The 18,212-nt window shown below is 37.6% G+C and overlaps 1 protein-coding gene across 2 annotated transcripts in view; it reads left to right on the top strand.

Moving 5' to 3' along the window:
- The first annotated feature begins 648 nt into the window (after positions 1-648).
- Positions 649-18,212, top strand: part of GRID2 (glutamate ionotropic receptor delta type subunit 2) — a 1,533,206-nt gene continuing 1,515,642 nt past the window's right edge. Inside the window, exon 1 of one of the 2 annotated variants that reach the window (XM_059172726.1) lies at positions 649-1,155. In XM_059172726.1, coding sequence (XP_059028709.1) covers positions 1,068-1,155 — 88 coding nt within the window. In that variant the 5' untranslated portion in view covers positions 649-1,067. The remainder of the gene's footprint in view (positions 1,156-18,212) is intronic. The other variant, XM_059172716.1, reaches the window with a different exon arrangement.

Raw genomic sequence — 18,212 nt, 5'->3', positions numbered from 1 at the left:
TCAGTCCCAGTTGAAGATTCCAAGGGAAATGAGAGCACTATTTTGTTTCTCCCTTGTATTGCAGATAGGGGGAGGAGGTGGTTATTAGAGAGAGGCTCTTCCTCCCTCGGTTCCCCCTCTCTCCGCCTGACAGCACCGCTCTCTCGCGGGCTCGCTCGTTCTCCTAGGTGATCCATTTCTAGGCAACGTGGGGCTAGTGCTGAAGCTGCCAGGCTCGCTCCTTGCTCGCTTCCTGCATCCCGCCAGGCGAACCGCTCCAAAAGCATCCTGCAGCCCGCAGGCTTCCCTCCGCCGGCCCGGCCCCGCTGCTCGCGCCCGGCGCAACTCCCCCGCCACCGCGCCCGAGCGAACCGGCTCCCGGGGCCCGTCTCGCCGAGCTCAGCTCCCCGCCTCGCGCAGAAAAGGAATTTTCTCTGCATTACTATCTGCATTACCTTGAAGTTCACTTTTACTACCCCTCTTGGAGAGGGCTTTTTTCCCTTCCCTGTTGGAATCTGGCTGCTCCGCTTGGAATCTCCTAATCTTTCCTTTCCACTTAGATTTTATTTTGGCAGCGAGGACAAGTGATTCTCTGCGGGCCGTTGGGGCGGGGGTGGGGGGGGCGCCTTTTTTTTTTTTTTTTTTTGGGTTGGGGGAGGGGGAGGGGAACATCCGGCGTGTGTGTGTTGGGGGGGGTGGTCTGTTGGAAGTTGCGGCGGCGCTGGGACTGGAGACCCGCGGCCCCGGCGCAGCGATGGGGATGGTCTGAGCTCCAGCCTCTCCCCCTGCCCGAGAGCAGCCGAGGCTGGATACATTTTTTAAAAGCCAAACTGCAAACAACTCTGGCGATGCCAAAATTCCCCTCCAAGTGACACGGCTTTGCGAAGGAGGTTTCCTCAGGCTGGGCTCCTTATTCGCTCTGCCTTCATCAACGACGATTAAAGGCTTTGCTCTGGCAATAGGAATTTAGAAAAAAAGAAAAAAGCTGCGCTAAACTCTATCGTGACCTCAAACTCTTCGGACTGGTTTTTTAAAAAAATATATATCGAAAGAGAAACCATCCTGAAAGAGATTCAGCATAGGAGGAGATGGAAGTTTTCCCCTTGCTCTTGGTTTTGTCCGTCTGGTGGTCTCGAACCTGGGACTTGGCGAATGCGGATTCAATCATTCACATCGGTAAGAACGAGCAGGTGTTGCCTGTGGGTACTTCTAACGTCTGGGTTAGCGAATGTTTCCCTTTGCCTCCCCCTCTCCGCCCTCTGTGTGGTTTCACTGGCGCTGGCTCCGGTTTATTGCCCCTTCCCGCTAACCTTCCCTTACACTTGTTCAGTTTTCTGGCAGGATGTGGATGCTCGCACCTTGACTTGGGCCGTTGTTTCGCGGTGAATCTTGGAGTGTTTGCTGGATGCGTGGGGGTCTCGAGTTTACCTCAGTTGTGCGTGTGTGTCGGGAAGTGCGGGGAGTGGGTGGTTTCTAAGTGTGTGGGGAAAGGAAGTTTAATCGACTCTACCTTCCATATTCTTTCCCGGATGTACATTTGCTCCATTAAAAAATATATATATATCTTAGGGGAAAGAAGAGGTGTGCATGTCACCTGTGAGGCGAAAACTGGGGTGAGAGGTGGGGGGAGCTCCCTTCGGATCGAACAGGTGGTTTTGCAACGTGAGCGGGCTGCGTTAGCCGCAGCGTTGTGCGATGGTGACGGGGTGCTGGCTGCGCCCCCAGCCTCCTTTCCCTCTTCCCGTCCTCTTGGCTTTGCAGTACTCGCGCAGAGTCGCCGCGACGGTGGCGGGAGGGGCTGGCGGCGGTGTAGCCGAGGACGGGGAGCCGCGCGCCTCGCTGCTTCGCACACTCCTCCGGCCTGGCGCGGCGGCGAGACTGGCCCCGGGGCGCACGAGAAGCGCAGGGCGCGCTGGCCGCCCTCGTGGGCTGCCAGGCAGACACCTGCCTCGCCTTGTCTCGCGGGCAACTCTGAGTTGCCGCGCGAGGCCGAGAGGAAAGGCGTTTGGGCTCCGGCCGGGCGGCCTGACTCCAAGAAGGACGCCGAGCCGGTTCGGAGATGTTCGTGGCCCCACCTATTGGCAACCAGACGGGCCGGGACTGGCCGCGGCTGGCGCGGGCGGGGGCGGAGGCGGGTGGGGGCCGCGCGTCATTATCATGCACAGCGCTCGCAGCTTCAGGCTCCAACTCTTCTCACTTGCTAATCCGTAAGAGCCGAGTGGAGACGGGCTCCTGCAGCCTTTTCTGCGTTAATGCGACGATTTCCTTTTCGGAAATTTCGCGTCCGCGGGCCAGTAAGGTTCATTTACTGGGATGAAGAGAGGCCCCTCTTGGGGAATTTTTCTGGGCACGGGACTTTTATCTGTCCACACGGCTTGATGTTCTTCAAATTGAAGCGACAGATGGGTCGCAGCATCCCCTCCTTTCGTCCCCCTGCCCCTCCCCTGCTCAACACACACACACACACACACACACGCGCGCGCACACACACACCCACCCCACAGAGTCCTAGAAGGGAACCTGCTTCAGGTGGCTCTTGTGCCTGCCCAAGCGAGGGGCTTATGTCTGGTGTGTGCCTCCACAGCGGCCAGCCCCTTAGCACCAGGGGACTCCTCGGTCTCAGAGGCTGTCTTTGTAAACATGTCTGCCATTCTCTGTCATTTATATCAATAGAACTATACATGTCTCTGTATAAGGGGTAATGAGGTCAGGATTCTAAACCTTGCACTTAGGCATTAATTAAGCACTAGAGAGCTTGACTGCTAGATCACGTTTTGCCTGGGGGCTAACAGGGCCTGTGGGTTCAGAACTTTTCAGGGAGAAATTATGGCCTCATTGAGGGGTTCAGTAATGTTCTGATAGAATTCAGAAGCGAACCATGTTCTCTTAAAGAAATGACATACATCTATGTCCAGTTATAAATGACTGGAACAGGATGTATATATATATAATGTGGTAACTTTACATTCGTTTTATGATTAGGGATTTCTGCCGTAGGCTCTTCATCGCTCAGGAGATAAGGCTTGTGGATAAATGCTCATTTTGTTGCTTATTCTGTGGTCCACATGATAAATATATCATTTGCAAACACCTACAGCTCTTGCTGTCCTTTATCAGCTGAATACTATTTTGCAATGTAGTCTGATCGTTTGTTTCTAAATAGAATACAACGGTTGTATTTTTTCCTTTGCATTCTGTTTGTCAATGTGACATGGTTTACTTATTTATAACCAGACCAAAAAAAAAAAAAAAAGGTAACTGTGTACAAATTACAGATTTCTTCAGATAGTAAGTTGTATGCATGAACTGTGTATATCCTATTAAAAGGAACACTTACCAGACAATTTACTTGAATGCAGTTAGTACATAAGGCAAGAGGATTAGCTTCTTTTACAGGCTACCTAATATTGCCATGAACGCGAGCAAATTGACAATTGCTTCAGATTCTTCATATCTTTTATAATATACTGATAAATATTATTCCCAAATTAAAGAAAATGACCAAGACTAATTTTAGTGCATGTCAGAGGTTCAAAGCCTCTCCTGCTTCCACCTCTCATCCCAGCCGAAGTATAATAAATTCAAAACTAAATGCCCATTCTAAAGTTTTAAACCATCAGTTACTATTCATTGAATCAGTTTACCTGGTTGACTAGCAAGGAGAATTAATTGTCTTCAGGAGGTGATTGCTTTCATTTAAATATTTAATGGGAGAAATATGCTTATGGCAAATGTATTATTTTAGGATTTAAGGGATGAATGTAATGAAACTGAAGGGAAAGTTAATATTTCAGCTCTAGAGTTACAAGGAGATAGGCAGAAATGAAAGGTCTTTCTAGCCTCATGTAGTGTGGGTTCATGTAGAACGTAGCTGCAGTATGCAGTTCAAGCAACCTGGAAGCTAAAAAAGACCTGCTCTGTTTCTTTAAATACTGAATCCTTTTAGCATTGAACAGAATTATATATATGAAAACTCTCTCCATTCTTGTTTCTTTTTTTTTTTTTTCCGTGCAGGTAGTTTTTAAAAGTCAATTATAATATTTTAAACTCTAATGTATTTTATTAAACACATGAACTCACTAGAATGATGAAATATATCATAATAGTTAAACTCCAGTGATTGAAGTGGCAGTGTATTTGTTTTCAATAAAAAATGCACTAATATCATACATAATTACTTCTGTTAAATCACATTTTAAAGATATTTGATAATTGCATATATTTGTTTAAAGCACATGTACACACATAATATTTAGAAATGAATCACCTCAATTGTGATATTCTTCCCCCCTCCCCAAAGAAAGGTCTTTTGACATATAAAAACTGCAATTTCAAATTATGCTTTTACTTTGAGCCTGTGCATTGATTGAGTAATTTCATCAGACCCACATTACTTGATTGCTTAGAAGTTTCCTAATGATCTGCATGCTGTAGGAAGAACCAAAAAATCGTGAGTGGAATGGCAATGATACTGTGTTTTATGAGGCTATTCAAAAGTCGCTCTGATTTATGTAGCTAGAAAGCTCGAAAGTCTTTGAGATTATCCACGCTGACTGCTATTTTCTTCATACATCAGTCGTTCCACACTCTTTACTCCCTAAACACAACAGGAGTGTAGAGCACTGCTTTAATTAAGCAGGGATTAGGTGGCATTTCCAGTCAACTGCACAGTTTGTGTTTTGCTTCAAATCTAATATGGAGGATCTCATGTTTTAACAGTTTAATGTATGCTCATTTCTTTATCTGGTTCCTGTGCTCACAGAACTGATTGAAATGAGCTACCCTCAGTTATATATCTCTACAAGGATATTCTCAAACACTGTGGTCACATATTACTGAAATCACTCACAGGTTTTTCTTGTTATCAGTCATAGTAAAATACTTTATGCCAGCAGGGAATAGAAACAAACCATTTATTTATGTTTTTCTTCTAAGCACATGATACTTTATCCTTTGAGATCATAGTCATTAACTATGATTGGTTTGAGAAGCCTAAAACAATGTGCAGAATATTTTCATCGTGAGAAAGTTCAAATTAAAGTATAAAACTGGTGGGTGAATAAAATGTCCACATTAAAAATAGTAATAGATGGCAGATTTAAAGCAATAGTTTTCATGATTTCTGCACTGAGGACAGTTTTCTCAAATATAGAATGTAAAAGTATTTCCAGAAAATGTACTGTGTCTTACACCAAAATATTTCTTTTCCAGCTCTTTACATAATATGTATTGAGTATGATAGCCCCCAGGAGTCATTAAGGACTCCTTGTACATATAAGATATCTCAATGATTTGAATTATACCTTTATTATTTACAATGGTTGTTTGCTTCCTAAGTTATGGATAGCATATAGTGTAAACTTCTGGAATATATATACAAGTAGTTTCTGAATTTAAAATAAGGGTGCACTTTACTATTATTCTTTTCTGTATCATTAATACAGTTATTTGAAGCATAATTCAGATGTGCATTAAGTTAGACAGTGTTATTAATCAACAGTATCAACTATGACATGACTAATAAGCCATTACACCAAGGACCTTTGCTTTCTATTCCAAGTGAAGTGTACACCCAGTAAATATCTCCTATAAATTTTAATTCAAATAAGAATAAAAATCAAGGTGATTAACTTTAGACTTTTTAAAACAATAGAAACCAGTTGAAATTGTTAGGAGTAATGAAAGAGGCATTATATTTAATTCAATTCCTAAGGCTTAGTTTATCATATTGTAATTTTGTCTCAAAGGGTATTGTAATTTTAAAACCATACTCTCTAATCTGGAAGTCTTCCGCCCCGCCCCCTTCCTTCATTTGCTTGTGTTATATTACTGTTACAAAGTAAAGTGTTTGGTATTGCTTTTAGATTTTCATAATATTTCAGATTATTGTCAGACAACATTTTGGTGTGTAGTCATACTTACACAGTTTTACCACAAACATAATGTTTATTAGAAAATACATTTATGGCCTATAAAGATAGCTTTGCCATTAGGTGTCACTGCATTCTGAGCTGTTCCTTTGTAATCCTACTTGAAAACCACATGAGGGATGTATTTTTTTAATTCTCTGAAAAAAATACCATTCAGTGAGGTGATGCTGTAAGATACAGGTGGTTTTATTTTCAAACCAGAATAGGAAATATTATCCCTGTCTCTTATGCTTACAAAAATATAGTTCTAGTATATATCAACACTCTCTATTCTCCAGGTAGATAAGATTCCTAGATCTAATGATGTAAATTTTTCACAAATTTAAAATACAACAGAAATATATCCTTTAATACATATTCTGTGTGCAAAAATCTAAGATACCAAAAATACTAGAAATGTGCTTATTACTGCTGGCATAAGCAAATTAATGGATGTGGTTTATTAAGCTATTTCTTAACTGTGGTAGTTCTTATTCATGGAGCTCTTGGGTACCAAACTAAATGTTTGTAATGTGAAACACATATGCACAGAGCTATGAAAAAAATGTAGGCACAAATACAGATATATTTTAAAACAATGTCATCCATTGAGTTTTGTGCATGATTATATATGTTTTCAGATGATTTTGGCCTGATGAGTATTAGGTTTTATGTAGTGTTAACAGTTTCTTCCAAATATATACAACTACTACCACTATTAGTCCCGTTGGGTTTTTGTGGTAATTTATACTTTTATAACTAGTATCTATGATCACTTAGTAATTTTCTGTTTATTTCATTTTTTTAAAGAGGCAATATGCTTCCTTCGAGCATATCCCATTAGAAGACTAATGGAGATAAACTTAGGTCAACTTTAATCTGATAATTCATTTTAATATCTGCAAATCCACATAGTTAGAGAATGCAGTACGAGCTTAAATGAATTAGCATTTTGTCATATTATTTTAGACCTTATCTTGCACCAATATTAATTATAATATATTAGAATAGTGTATTAAGAACTTAGTGTAAAATTAAGTGATCAGATGGATATCTAAATGATAAGGGAAAATACTAAAGTAATTCTAGGATTGATTACGTGGGTGTTTGTGGATTTAAGTAATTTATATTGGTGACTTTTAACATTTGGGTGTGGACACAAATTTCAGATGAGTGTGAATTACATGGGGGGATCTTAAGACATAGTAAAAATATTCTAGATTGGAATTTTAAGGGTTTGGGGTTAAGTACCAATTTTATAAATGGCTAACTGAGCAAAATTGGAAAGTTATTCTTTTTTTTTTAAATAAGATTTATTTATTTTAGTGGGGAGAGAGAGAGAAAGAGTGTGTGCAACTGGGAAGAGGGGAGGAGGGGCAGAGGGAGAGGGAGAGAGATCTGCAGGTAGATTCCCTACTGAATGCAGAGCCCCATGTGGGGCTCAGTCCTGGGACCCTTAGGTCATGACCTGACCCCAAATCAAGAGTTCCTTGCTTAACGGACTGAACCCAGGCATCCTGGAAAGTTAGTTTCTTTAGTCTTCATTTATTATCAATGCTAATAGAAGATTTAGACTAATTTTCATTTAAGCTCTAAAATTATGTGAAGTAAAATGAAAACATATTCCTACATTTGAGGAACTGGGAGAAAATATACAGCAAGTCTGGTTCATATAGCTATACTTAAGGTTCAGAGTGAATTTAAAAGAAGAAAATACCAGAGGAATTAAATGGAGCATAAAACCTTAATCACTCAAACTAAAATGAAATTTTTTTCAGTATGAACAAGAAATGTACATAATATATTTATCAGATATTCTAGGTAACTGCAATATCAGACTGAGAGAACTGGATTTGTTAATTTTTTGTTTCAGGTATTCTTTTTGTTTTGTCTAGTGTTGATACTAAGGTGTTCCATTCAGTGCTGCTCTTAAACCACAATGCTTGTGCTTATTAAGGCTGCTGGACTGATGAGTAGTCTTATGTTCTAACTAGCATAGACTACAATAGCCTTTAGAATTTGCAAACTCAAAGCACACCAGGAATATTTGTGTATATTTGATATCCCTCAAAGGTATAGAGTATAAAGGAAATAGCCAGTGTTTCTTTGGTGTTTTCATAATTTTGGATTCCTGCTCCAGGTGTTCTGACTTTAACCCTATTGTTGTCCATCAAGTGGTTACCAGTTTGAAGCTGAGGCGTGGTTGATCCACTGAAAGCCTCCTTGAGTGAACAGAGGGAAGCCCAGAGGCAAGCACAAGAAGCTTAGTATCAAAAGGCCTCCCTGTGTGTGTTAAATTTTAGATCAATCTGTAGTCAAGTTTCTTATTAACAAATCTTTTCACTCATAAAAAAGATTAAGTAATTAACTATATTAAAATAGAAATTCTTACACTTTTCTCTATCCCCAAATAATTCAAAGTACTATTTTAAAAACAAATTATTTTATTGGCCTAAGTACCTGATTTTTTCTGAAATAACCTTAAATAAGACATTTGCATCATTGTCAAAATCATTATAAATCTAGAAGTTAATATTCCTGAAACTACATGGTAAGGTCGGCATTACTACCAACATGTATGTGTGCTAATTGGGAGAATGTTCTTTCATTCAGGAAACACTTATGCTGAACCTAGTCTCTAAGGAGTACTGTTTTTAGGCTCTGGATTTAAAATACTGAACAAGTAAGCTATGTCTCTGTATTTAAGGAACTCAGTTCTCATGGGAGAGGCAAAAACCAGATAAACTGTGTTATAATGTCAAGTAGTGGTAAATTTTGTGAACAAAAATGAATGGCAGTTGAACAAAATTTGCTATTTTGAATTTGGTGCTTTGGTTAGGTACTCTCTGAAGAGGTGATTGTCAGAACAGAGACTTGACTCAAAGAAAGGAAGTAAAACACGTGGGGATCTGATATCAGAGGGCACAGCAAAGGTAAAGGCCATGGAATAAGACAGTAAGGAATCATTTGTTTAAGGAACATCTTGAAAGTCAACACGGAATGTATATGGCGTTTATTACTGAGCAAAGCAGAAGTGGAAAGAAATAAGGTATGGAGGATCCTGTAGGGACTTTATAGGTCGTGGTGAGATATTTAGGTCTCCCAGGTATATAAGGAGCCTACTGGGGGATTGAGATAAAACATGTGATATGAAATGGTCTATATTTTAGTAAGATAATCTACTCTGGGTGGACTGGTTGGGGTACGGATATGAAAATAAGTTTGAGGATAGTGAATTGGAATAAGCTGGTAGCTGAAGTAGATGAGTAGTTGTCAGATTGTGGATATATTTTAACAATAGGAAAAAAAGGATTTTCTGATGGATTGCTTGGCTAGAAGAAATCCAGAGGGAGTAAAGAGGCTTCCAAGATCTTTTACTTGAAAAAGTGGATGAAATATGTTACTATTAACTAAAATTGGGAACATGGGACAATGAGTAAGTTTTAGATAGAAATCAGAATTTGCATTTATTAAATTTGATGTTCCTATTAAACATCAAATTTCAGGATTTAATTAGGTTGGCAGTTGTTTATATGAGTTTGAAATTTAGGGGGGATTTAGGGATTTGAGCTGTACATTTGGAATGCATCATTTTAGATACGGTCTTCAAAGCTATAAGAGGGGTAGCTCATTTAAGGAATAATCATGTAGAGAAAACTCCAACACTGCCATGGGACATTCTAAAATGTTGAGGTCAGGGAGACTAAAGAGGATCCAGGAAAAGAGGAAGATGAGTGGCGTGTGAGAAAGAAAACGTAGTCTGTGATGTTTTGGAAGCTAAGTAAGGAAAGTATTTCAAGGAGGAAATGAAAAACCTTGTCAAATTCTGTGGATGAAAATTGTTGAGGATAAACATGACTTTGACAAAAGTGTTTTCAGTGGACTGGAAGCGACACAATACTGATTGGGGAGGATTTGAAGATTTAATGGGACTTGAGGAACTCTCAGTTTTTCTGTGAGGGAGAACAAGGAAGTGGTGGGGGTGGGAATATGAGATAAAAAGTCGGCTTTTTTTTTTTTTTTAAAGGTCGGTGTTGAGATATGTAAGGTAATTTTTAAGTTTCAAGTATAAGAACATTTTCAGTTAGAGGATTTAAAGTAAATTTTCTTTTTATTCAAATCTATTGGATTGCTGAGTTTGGATAGTAAGTGTTTGAATAGTACTGTTTTATTTTTTGTTTGTTTGCCTGTCCTTGTTGCTTTTTGTTTTGTTCTGTAATCTGGGACCAAGTGAAACTGGGCTAGTGCCAGTGGATTAGAGAAGTTTAGATGTTCTCTCTGAAATGGACTCTATTTGTTGTTCTGCTTTTGTGCTTCATTTAATTTCCCAGATAAGCTCTGAAATTTAGGTAGAAATTTTTTACCTGAAATTATGAGTGGATTATACCTTAAGGCGTATTGGTGTACCGTTATATATAGAACCAACATTTAGTCTTTTAGTAATATGTTAATTTTAAGAACACATGATATTCCTATATGATAAATGGTATCAGAATAGTATGAAATCCTCTTGTTACAGTAGATATGTTTGAATTGATTATAGGTTTCCTCTAAGCAAATTCTAATATATATTTGATATACTTAAAAAATCACTTGGGACACTTTTAAAAAAAATACAGTTATTTCATAAGGCAATGCATATCATTGCCACATAGAAATTAAATAAATGAAGGAGATTCATATGATATTAATTTTCAGTGACACCTTTAAGTATTTCCTTTTATGGAACTTTCACTTCTATTTGTGCTATACTGTAGCTGACAGATCTTTAGTCATAGGTGAAAATGAGGAAAGGAAATGTTCTAAATTTTCTAACCTCAAAATTAAGCCTTCTGAAAATGAACCTTAGTTCTCTCATTGGTCTTCTGTTAATACACATATAAGTCATGTGTATTTCATTTGTCTGCAGCTAAAACAAGAATATTTGTGTAAAAATAAGAATGCCAAGAGCAGGTTAATTATATTTGCCTGTGTTCTTTGTCATTTCCAGTGCTATTTCCTCCATAAAACTATTTTGTCTTATTGAGACCATGTAATATGAATGTCACATGTTGTTTCTGCTTGGTTACATCTATTAATTAATGTATAAACATGGAATACATGAATAGTGAGGAGCTAGAAATCCTGTGGTTTGAGCACAGCAATGACTGATTTAAAAAAAGCAAGCTGTGTATGGCTGGAGCCAAGGAACATAATTAATGAAATCTATAACATCAAAAGTTATTTTAAACTTGCTAGTTCGTAACTTCCTGGGGTGGGGAAATAGTGTTTAGCAGATTTAAATACAAATTTAAGTTTAACGGCCACATAAAATTGGTGGAGGTGCTTAGTGTACTTAACCGTGATACCATTAAAATGACATGCCCCACAACCAACACCTTTTAGATTGGCTTATCATCTTAAAAGCCAAAGGCCAGGTAATATCTTAGGAGTTAAACTCCTAAGAGAGTCAGTCCTATTTTTTCTGTTGCATGTAGCTTAAATTGAATTAAAACCTAGAAGACTGATTCTTTCTTCTGAAAATCTCCACAATCTGACAACAGAGAAAATTGTTGGAAGTATAGTGGCAATTATGATCTTGTTTTTCAGTGTCTAATTTCTTCTTTGTGGCTTCTATAAACAGCAATAACAGAACATTTTTTTTAAAGAAATGCCAGAAATTCTTACATAGCCCAAAGGATGTAAGGTTTTTGTGAAAACCATTATAAATTTCTTATTAACAAAATTATTGAAAAAGTGTTTAACACATCAGTAGTGTGGTGGTGAGTCAAACACAGACTTGAGAAGGATTGGATTACTCTTCATTTCCTGACGGTGTTTTTGGATACTTTTTATAATTCATTATTTTCAAGCTGAGAAATCATGATCTAGATCACTATCTCACATTGCAGAAAATATACTTTTAGGGTTTATGAAAACCATAACATTTGACCTTTTTTTTTAAATTCAAAAAATGCTTATTGAGTACCTAAGATGTCCTCAGTTGATCACAAAGCTATTCACATAAGACACATTTACTATCCTTTAAAAACTTTTATATATATCTGCCTTCTGAGATCATATTGTCATATTTGGAAGCTGAAGTAGAGCAATTCAGGACTCACAGTTGGATGGGTATGTTCTACTAGGGCATGGGAGATTGTAATAATTCAACAAATGCCATTTTTATGGTGCCCCTAAAATGCCATAAAACAAGCATATATTTCAGGTAAAAATATCAATGGGATAGGGAGATTACCTCTTATAGAAGTTGTTAATTTATAATAAAACTTTCTCAGAGTCATCTTTCTGATGGTTGTTCCTTCATGTTACACTTATAGACTAGAAAGTCAGTGCAGTTATGCTCTAGCAAGTGCTGAGGGTAAGTCTCTGCCATGTTCCTTTTTTTCTCTTACTCTTTTCATTTTTTTCTTCTATAGATTCTGGTAGTTGTGCTCTGAGGTCAAGTAAAGGACGACATAGCTTTAAGATCCAGTTATTCTATAATTAAAAATAACGAGTTCCTTTTTAAATTTAATGGGACATATCAGATGATTCCACCAAGCATGGTATGGAGAAATTAAATTACATTTTCTTTTTTTCTTTACTTTTGAACCTACTAGTATATTACTGTTTCATGTTACTAATCTGTACTTTGTTCTGGGTATATAAAACATCAATAAAAATGACAGTTTTATACCTGAGCAAACAAAAGGGGGAAATTACCTCACAGAAAAAGTAAAATTAGTTGCTTTTACAAACAGAATAAGGACTGTTGGGAAAACATTTTTATACCAACTTTTAATTATGTAAGTATAATTGAGACTAGGACAAACAACACAAACTAGAAAAGAAGGCATAATTCAAAAACTGACCATTTTCTCCACAAGAGCCCTTGTTGTGGTTGATGAATAGTTAATAAATAACAAAACTGGCTGCTCTTATTTTTTTCTTTTTCTTTTTCCTGTCTACCCTTCAGTGGCAATGCTAATGAGCAGTGAATGGCCAAAAGCAAGGAAGAAGGAGCAAAGCAAAGGGTTTTAGATAATCTATAAACTGGAAAATCAGCCCCTGAATGCTCATATGCACAGGCTTGCTGAGAAGAAATAGTTTATTTTCTGAAAATATTGCCCAGATACTGAAGATAGAACTTGCTTTTGGCTGCTGGGCTTGTAAGAGGAGTGATGGTTCCAGGCCACCAAAAAGAAATACTCTGAATAATACAGGCTAATGGCAGAATGAAGAATATTTTGTGAAAAGAGTATCCTTCAGGGGAAATGCTGCTGACAGCCGGGACCTCTGTGATTAGCTCACTTCCATGTGTCATGTCTGTGGTGATTTTTTTTTTTAAGGAAATATACGATTTCAGCTATACCTTTTAAACACTTTAGGTAAATGTGTAAAAATGTGTTGGGTTGACATTCCTATCAATATGCATTGTGTACTGAGCATCTACATTGTATATTCCCAGTTGGCTTCCAGCTATTGCTATATTATATACAATAAGGGAAAATTTGAACAGCGCACTTTTAGAAAGAAGCTGTGAAGCACACTGCAACGGTAAATACAAAAGTCTGCTTAGTGGTTAATTGAGATGAAAAGTGGGAAGGAAGGAAGGTGATGTGATTGAGGAGAGGTGCATGGTTTCAACACTATTATTGATGTCTTATTGAGCTGAGTGGTTGTTACACAAATGTTGATTTCATATATACATTCCTATGTGTATATAGATAATATCTATACATTCATATACATATTTGTAAGTGCTGATGTATCTGCTGTCGTGTCTTCTCACTGAGAAATCTACTTGTTCAGTTTTACCATGGTTAGGGAATTAAGTTTTTCTTTAGATCCAATTCACCATATAATGTGGCTCAGTCTTTAACACTCTTTGGAGAAGATGAGAATATTTACAACATGCCAGGATCATAAAATGGCAAATCAGAGAATAATTCAGAAAAACTTCTGAATTATTCAGGCATGGATAGCACTCTCTGTGATGGATTCTATAAGCAGGTCACCTTCTCTACCACTGAAGACCTTTTCTTTGAGTCTCTGTTGTCTTTTTAGTTTGGTCAAGGAGTACCCTGACCTCAAATGAGAGAAAAGAAGGGAAAGAGTGCACAGAAGGTTAATGCTATGAGACATCGCTTGTAGTATTCCATGCTTCTATTATTTTATAATATATACTTAAAAAGCTAATGTATAATACTTTCGTAATTGATAGTACACTAACATTAGCATCTTATCTCTCACACTGGGTAAGAAAGTATGAACAATTCCTTATAAAGTATAAGTATCCTTAGAAATACTACTAAGAAGAGAATTTTTTTCCTGATCTTATTTAGATGTTATTCTCTGCTTTTGGAAACTGATAATGAAGCTCTTTTTTTTCCTTTAAAGATTTTATTGAATAATTTGACAGAGATCACAAGTAGGCAGAGAGGCAGGCAGAGGGAGAGGGAGAGGGAGAAGCAAACATCCCCTCATCCCATGGAGCAGGAAGACTTGATGCTAGGCTTGTCTCAGGACCCCAGGATTATGATCTCAGCCGATGGCAGCCTCTTACCTGACTGAGTCACCCAGGTGACTCTCTTTTAGCTCAGCTTTTAAGATTCCACATATAAGTGATGTCCTGCAGTATTTATCTTTTTTCTGCTTGACTTATTTCATTTAACACACTGCTTTCAAGGTTATTCAAGTTGTTGTAAATGGCAGGATTTCCTTTTATTTTCCTAAATAATATTCCATTATATATATATAATATGTATCAATTTCATCATCAGCTTTCTATTGTTCAGTAAAGTATATTAAATTATATTACCTTCTACCCTCCCAAAAAATTTATGCAACTCAATTATTCTTATTTTGAATGAAAAAAAAAAATGTGGCCAGTATAAGTTACCCTATTTTATAAATTGACCTTCATGGAAAAAGAAGTTTGTTCACTACTGTCATGACAAAGCTGTATCTGGTAGGGATATGTTTTGGCCAAAGCCAGAGTTATGAAATAGTGTGGCAAAAGAGGGAAATAGCATGTAATTTAGAAGAAACATAAATTACAGTGGGGGATATGGCAAGACAAGACACTAGAAGTTAGGAAGATCCCTGTGAGATCTATGGGAATTCTTGAAATAATTTAGGCTAAGAAATGCCCACCTTTGTGTTATAAGATCTGTAGTGGTCAAAAAAAAAAAAAAAAAAAAAAAAAAGGAAGAAAAGAAAAAGATCTATAGTGGCAATGTGTAGAGAGTAACCAGTTAGAAGACCTTGGCGGTGTGTGTTGGTGAAGAGGGGTGACAAATAGTGGCAAGTGGGCATGGAGAGAGAATTTGTACAGGAGAGATGCTAAGAAGCTTGCGGCCATTGGTGTGGTCATTCTTTAGAAGTGGAGGAAAGAAAGTCTAACATCATTCCCGAGTACTATCTTGAATGAGCAGATGCAGGTGCTATTTACCAACGTAGGAAACAACAGAGAAACCAAGTTTGGTTTGTACTCAGTATTATTTTAGCATGACTGTGAATTGTCATATCCCAGACAGCAGCTTTCCAATAATTCCCATTCCTGACTCAGATGGAGAAAAGAAGGTCATTCTCCATAGAAACCAATCTTGTTTTGATCTAAAAAAGGAAACTGTTCTTCTGGTCATTCTTTCCTAACTTTTCTTTCAGACCACTGCTTAATAATGTAGTTTCCGAATTATAACGTGGTCCATTTAAAATATTGCTGAGCTACTTGCATTCAGAAAATAGTAATTTTACAACACTAAGACCCTTATGATTTGTAATTACTATGTTGCTTATTTATAATTTCAGAATTATTAATTCTAAATATTACTGACCTTTTAAAGTATGTGGCTTCATTCTCCTTTCTTAATATGATTATACTTTTTTTAAGATTCATTTATTTTAGTGAGAGAGAGAGAGAGAGAGAATGGAGGGAGGGGCTAAGAGAGAGGGAGAGAGAATCTCAACCCTACTGAATAGGGAGCCCAATGCAGGATTTGATCATGGACCCTGAGCTAATGACCTTAGCTGAAAGCAAGAATCTTAACTTACTCAGCCACCCAGGTACCCCTTAGTATGAATATACATTTTAAAAATCAGAGTCTGGAATTAATACTAAGAGACTAGTGCTATTAATATATATGATAATTATGATAATTATTTCCAGTCAAAATAATTTAATATATTTTAATTAATTTTTTTATGTGTAGAATTTGGTGATTTATTGCTTATGTACAATAGCTGGTGCTCCTCACAAAAAGTGTCCTCCTTAATACCCATCACTTGTTTATTTGTTTTTATAGTTAAGAGTCTGTTTCTTGCCTTGCCTCTCCCCTGCCATATGCATTTGCTTTGTTTCTTAAATTCCATATATGAGTGAAATCATATGGTATTTGTCTTTCTCTGACTGACTTATTTTGTTCAACATAATACCCTCTAGCTCCATCCACATCTTTGCAAATGGTAAGGGTGCGTGTGTGTATGTGTGTGTGTGTGTGTGTGTGTGTTTAATGTCTCAGTGATAGTCCATTGGATGTATATGTGTGTGTGTGTGTGCATATGTGTATGCGTGTGTGTGCGCGCGCACTGCATTTTTTTCCCATTTACCTGTCGATGGACATTTGGGCTCTTTCTATAATTTGGATATTGTTGATAATGCTGCTATAAACATCAGGTTACATGTATCCCTTTGAATCAGTATTATTTCTGTGTTCTTTGGGTAAATGCCTGGTAGTTCAATTACTGGGTAATAGTATAGTTCTACTTTTAAATTTTTTGAGGAACCTCCATACTGTTTTCCAGAGTGGCTGCACCAGTTTGCATTCCCACTGATAGTGTAAAGGGTTCTTCTTTCTTTATATCCTTGCTAACACTTGTTTCCTGTGTTGTTAATTTTAGCTATTCTGACTTTGTGCAAAATAATTTTAAAATTAAATTGATCTTTGACAGAATCTTAGGTTATCAGAGGTAAAATTTTAATTTCTTGTACATGATTTGCTCTTCTAGTTTCATATTACAAATAGAATTATTAATTCTAAATATTACATTATTTATGTAAATAAATGGAAGGGTAATATGGAAGGGCAAAAATATTTCCATAGAATTTTGTTTTCTATAATTACATGTTTTCTGCAACATAATTAGCTGAAGGAAAGGAACACGGTGCTTCTAGGATGGCAGAAACAAAGCCTGAAATGGGACACATGTCCCATTTAGAACATACTAATGGGATCTTTTGGGGTCTTCAAGCCTTGCTTTTTAGTGTTCAGAAAACTCTGGTTCATAGTTAAGGAATTGTGTTCTCAGATAAGAAATGTTTGCAAACACTGATTTGGAGTCAGAATATAAAAGCAGAGACGGTGTGTTTGCATGTGCGTGAAAACACTGGTTGAACTGAGGAGTGGAAGGCAGTAGATCCAAATGAACTATTGTTCTTTCTGCCTCTGTGTGTCTTTGTTCAGAGTCTAGTCTTTCAGCCTGTTTTTATAATACATAGTGTCTGTGCTTAATCCAATAAAAACAATTTAAGTATGAAATTATTAGGATTTAACTTTGCCATCTCATTATTTTTTATTCTTACTAAATTGATCACTTGTAAGAGAGCCAAAATGGAAAATGGAGTGCTCTATTGGGGAGGAGGGTTTCTAATGTCTCTCAATCTTGCTCTCAGGCTCTCTAATTGGTTTTAGAGTAGATTAAGGGATTAGACATTGAGTCAGTAAGGAATAACCTGAGTGAGTTGAGTCAGTGACAACCTGTGATCATTGATAATTTTTGCATCTTAAATGATCAGAGAAGCATATACTACCCTAAACAGAAACACTGGATTTGATGTCCCAGTTACATATTCAAATTTTGTATTGGTCACTTCGCTACTTCACAGCTGTGAAGTCTGGATAAGTAATGAAACTTTGAAAATCTCAAGTTTATCCGCTCCTGCTTCCTCTCCACCTCATTTGTTATAAAGACAAACTGTAGGGGCGCCTGAGTGGCTCAGTGGGTTAAGCCTCTGCCCTCAGCTCAGGTCATGATCTCAGGGTCCTGGGATGGAGACCAGAATCAGGCTCTCTGCTCAGCGGGGAGTCTGCTTCCCTGACTTCTCTCTCTGCCTGCCTCTCTGCCTACTTGTGATGTTTCTCTCTGTCAAATAAATAAATAGAAGCTTAAAAATAAAAGACAAACTGTAATATAATACTTCGGGAGATTGAATTTGCAATTTAAAAGTACTGCTCTTCATGGCCCTTGGTCTTGCTTGTGCATTAGAAAGTGGTTGCCACACCTGAGATCAGATGGGCTCGCTGTTTATTCTCTGTTCTTGAAACATTACTATAGATTTAC

This window comes from Mustela lutreola, chromosome 1 (assembly GCF_030435805.1).
Source record: "Mustela lutreola isolate mMusLut2 chromosome 1, mMusLut2.pri, whole genome shotgun sequence".
Taxonomy (NCBI): Eukaryota; Metazoa; Chordata; class Mammalia; order Carnivora; family Mustelidae; genus Mustela; species Mustela lutreola.
Note: the sequence above shows the minus strand (reverse complement) of the source record. Positions and strands in the feature narration are given on the sequence as shown.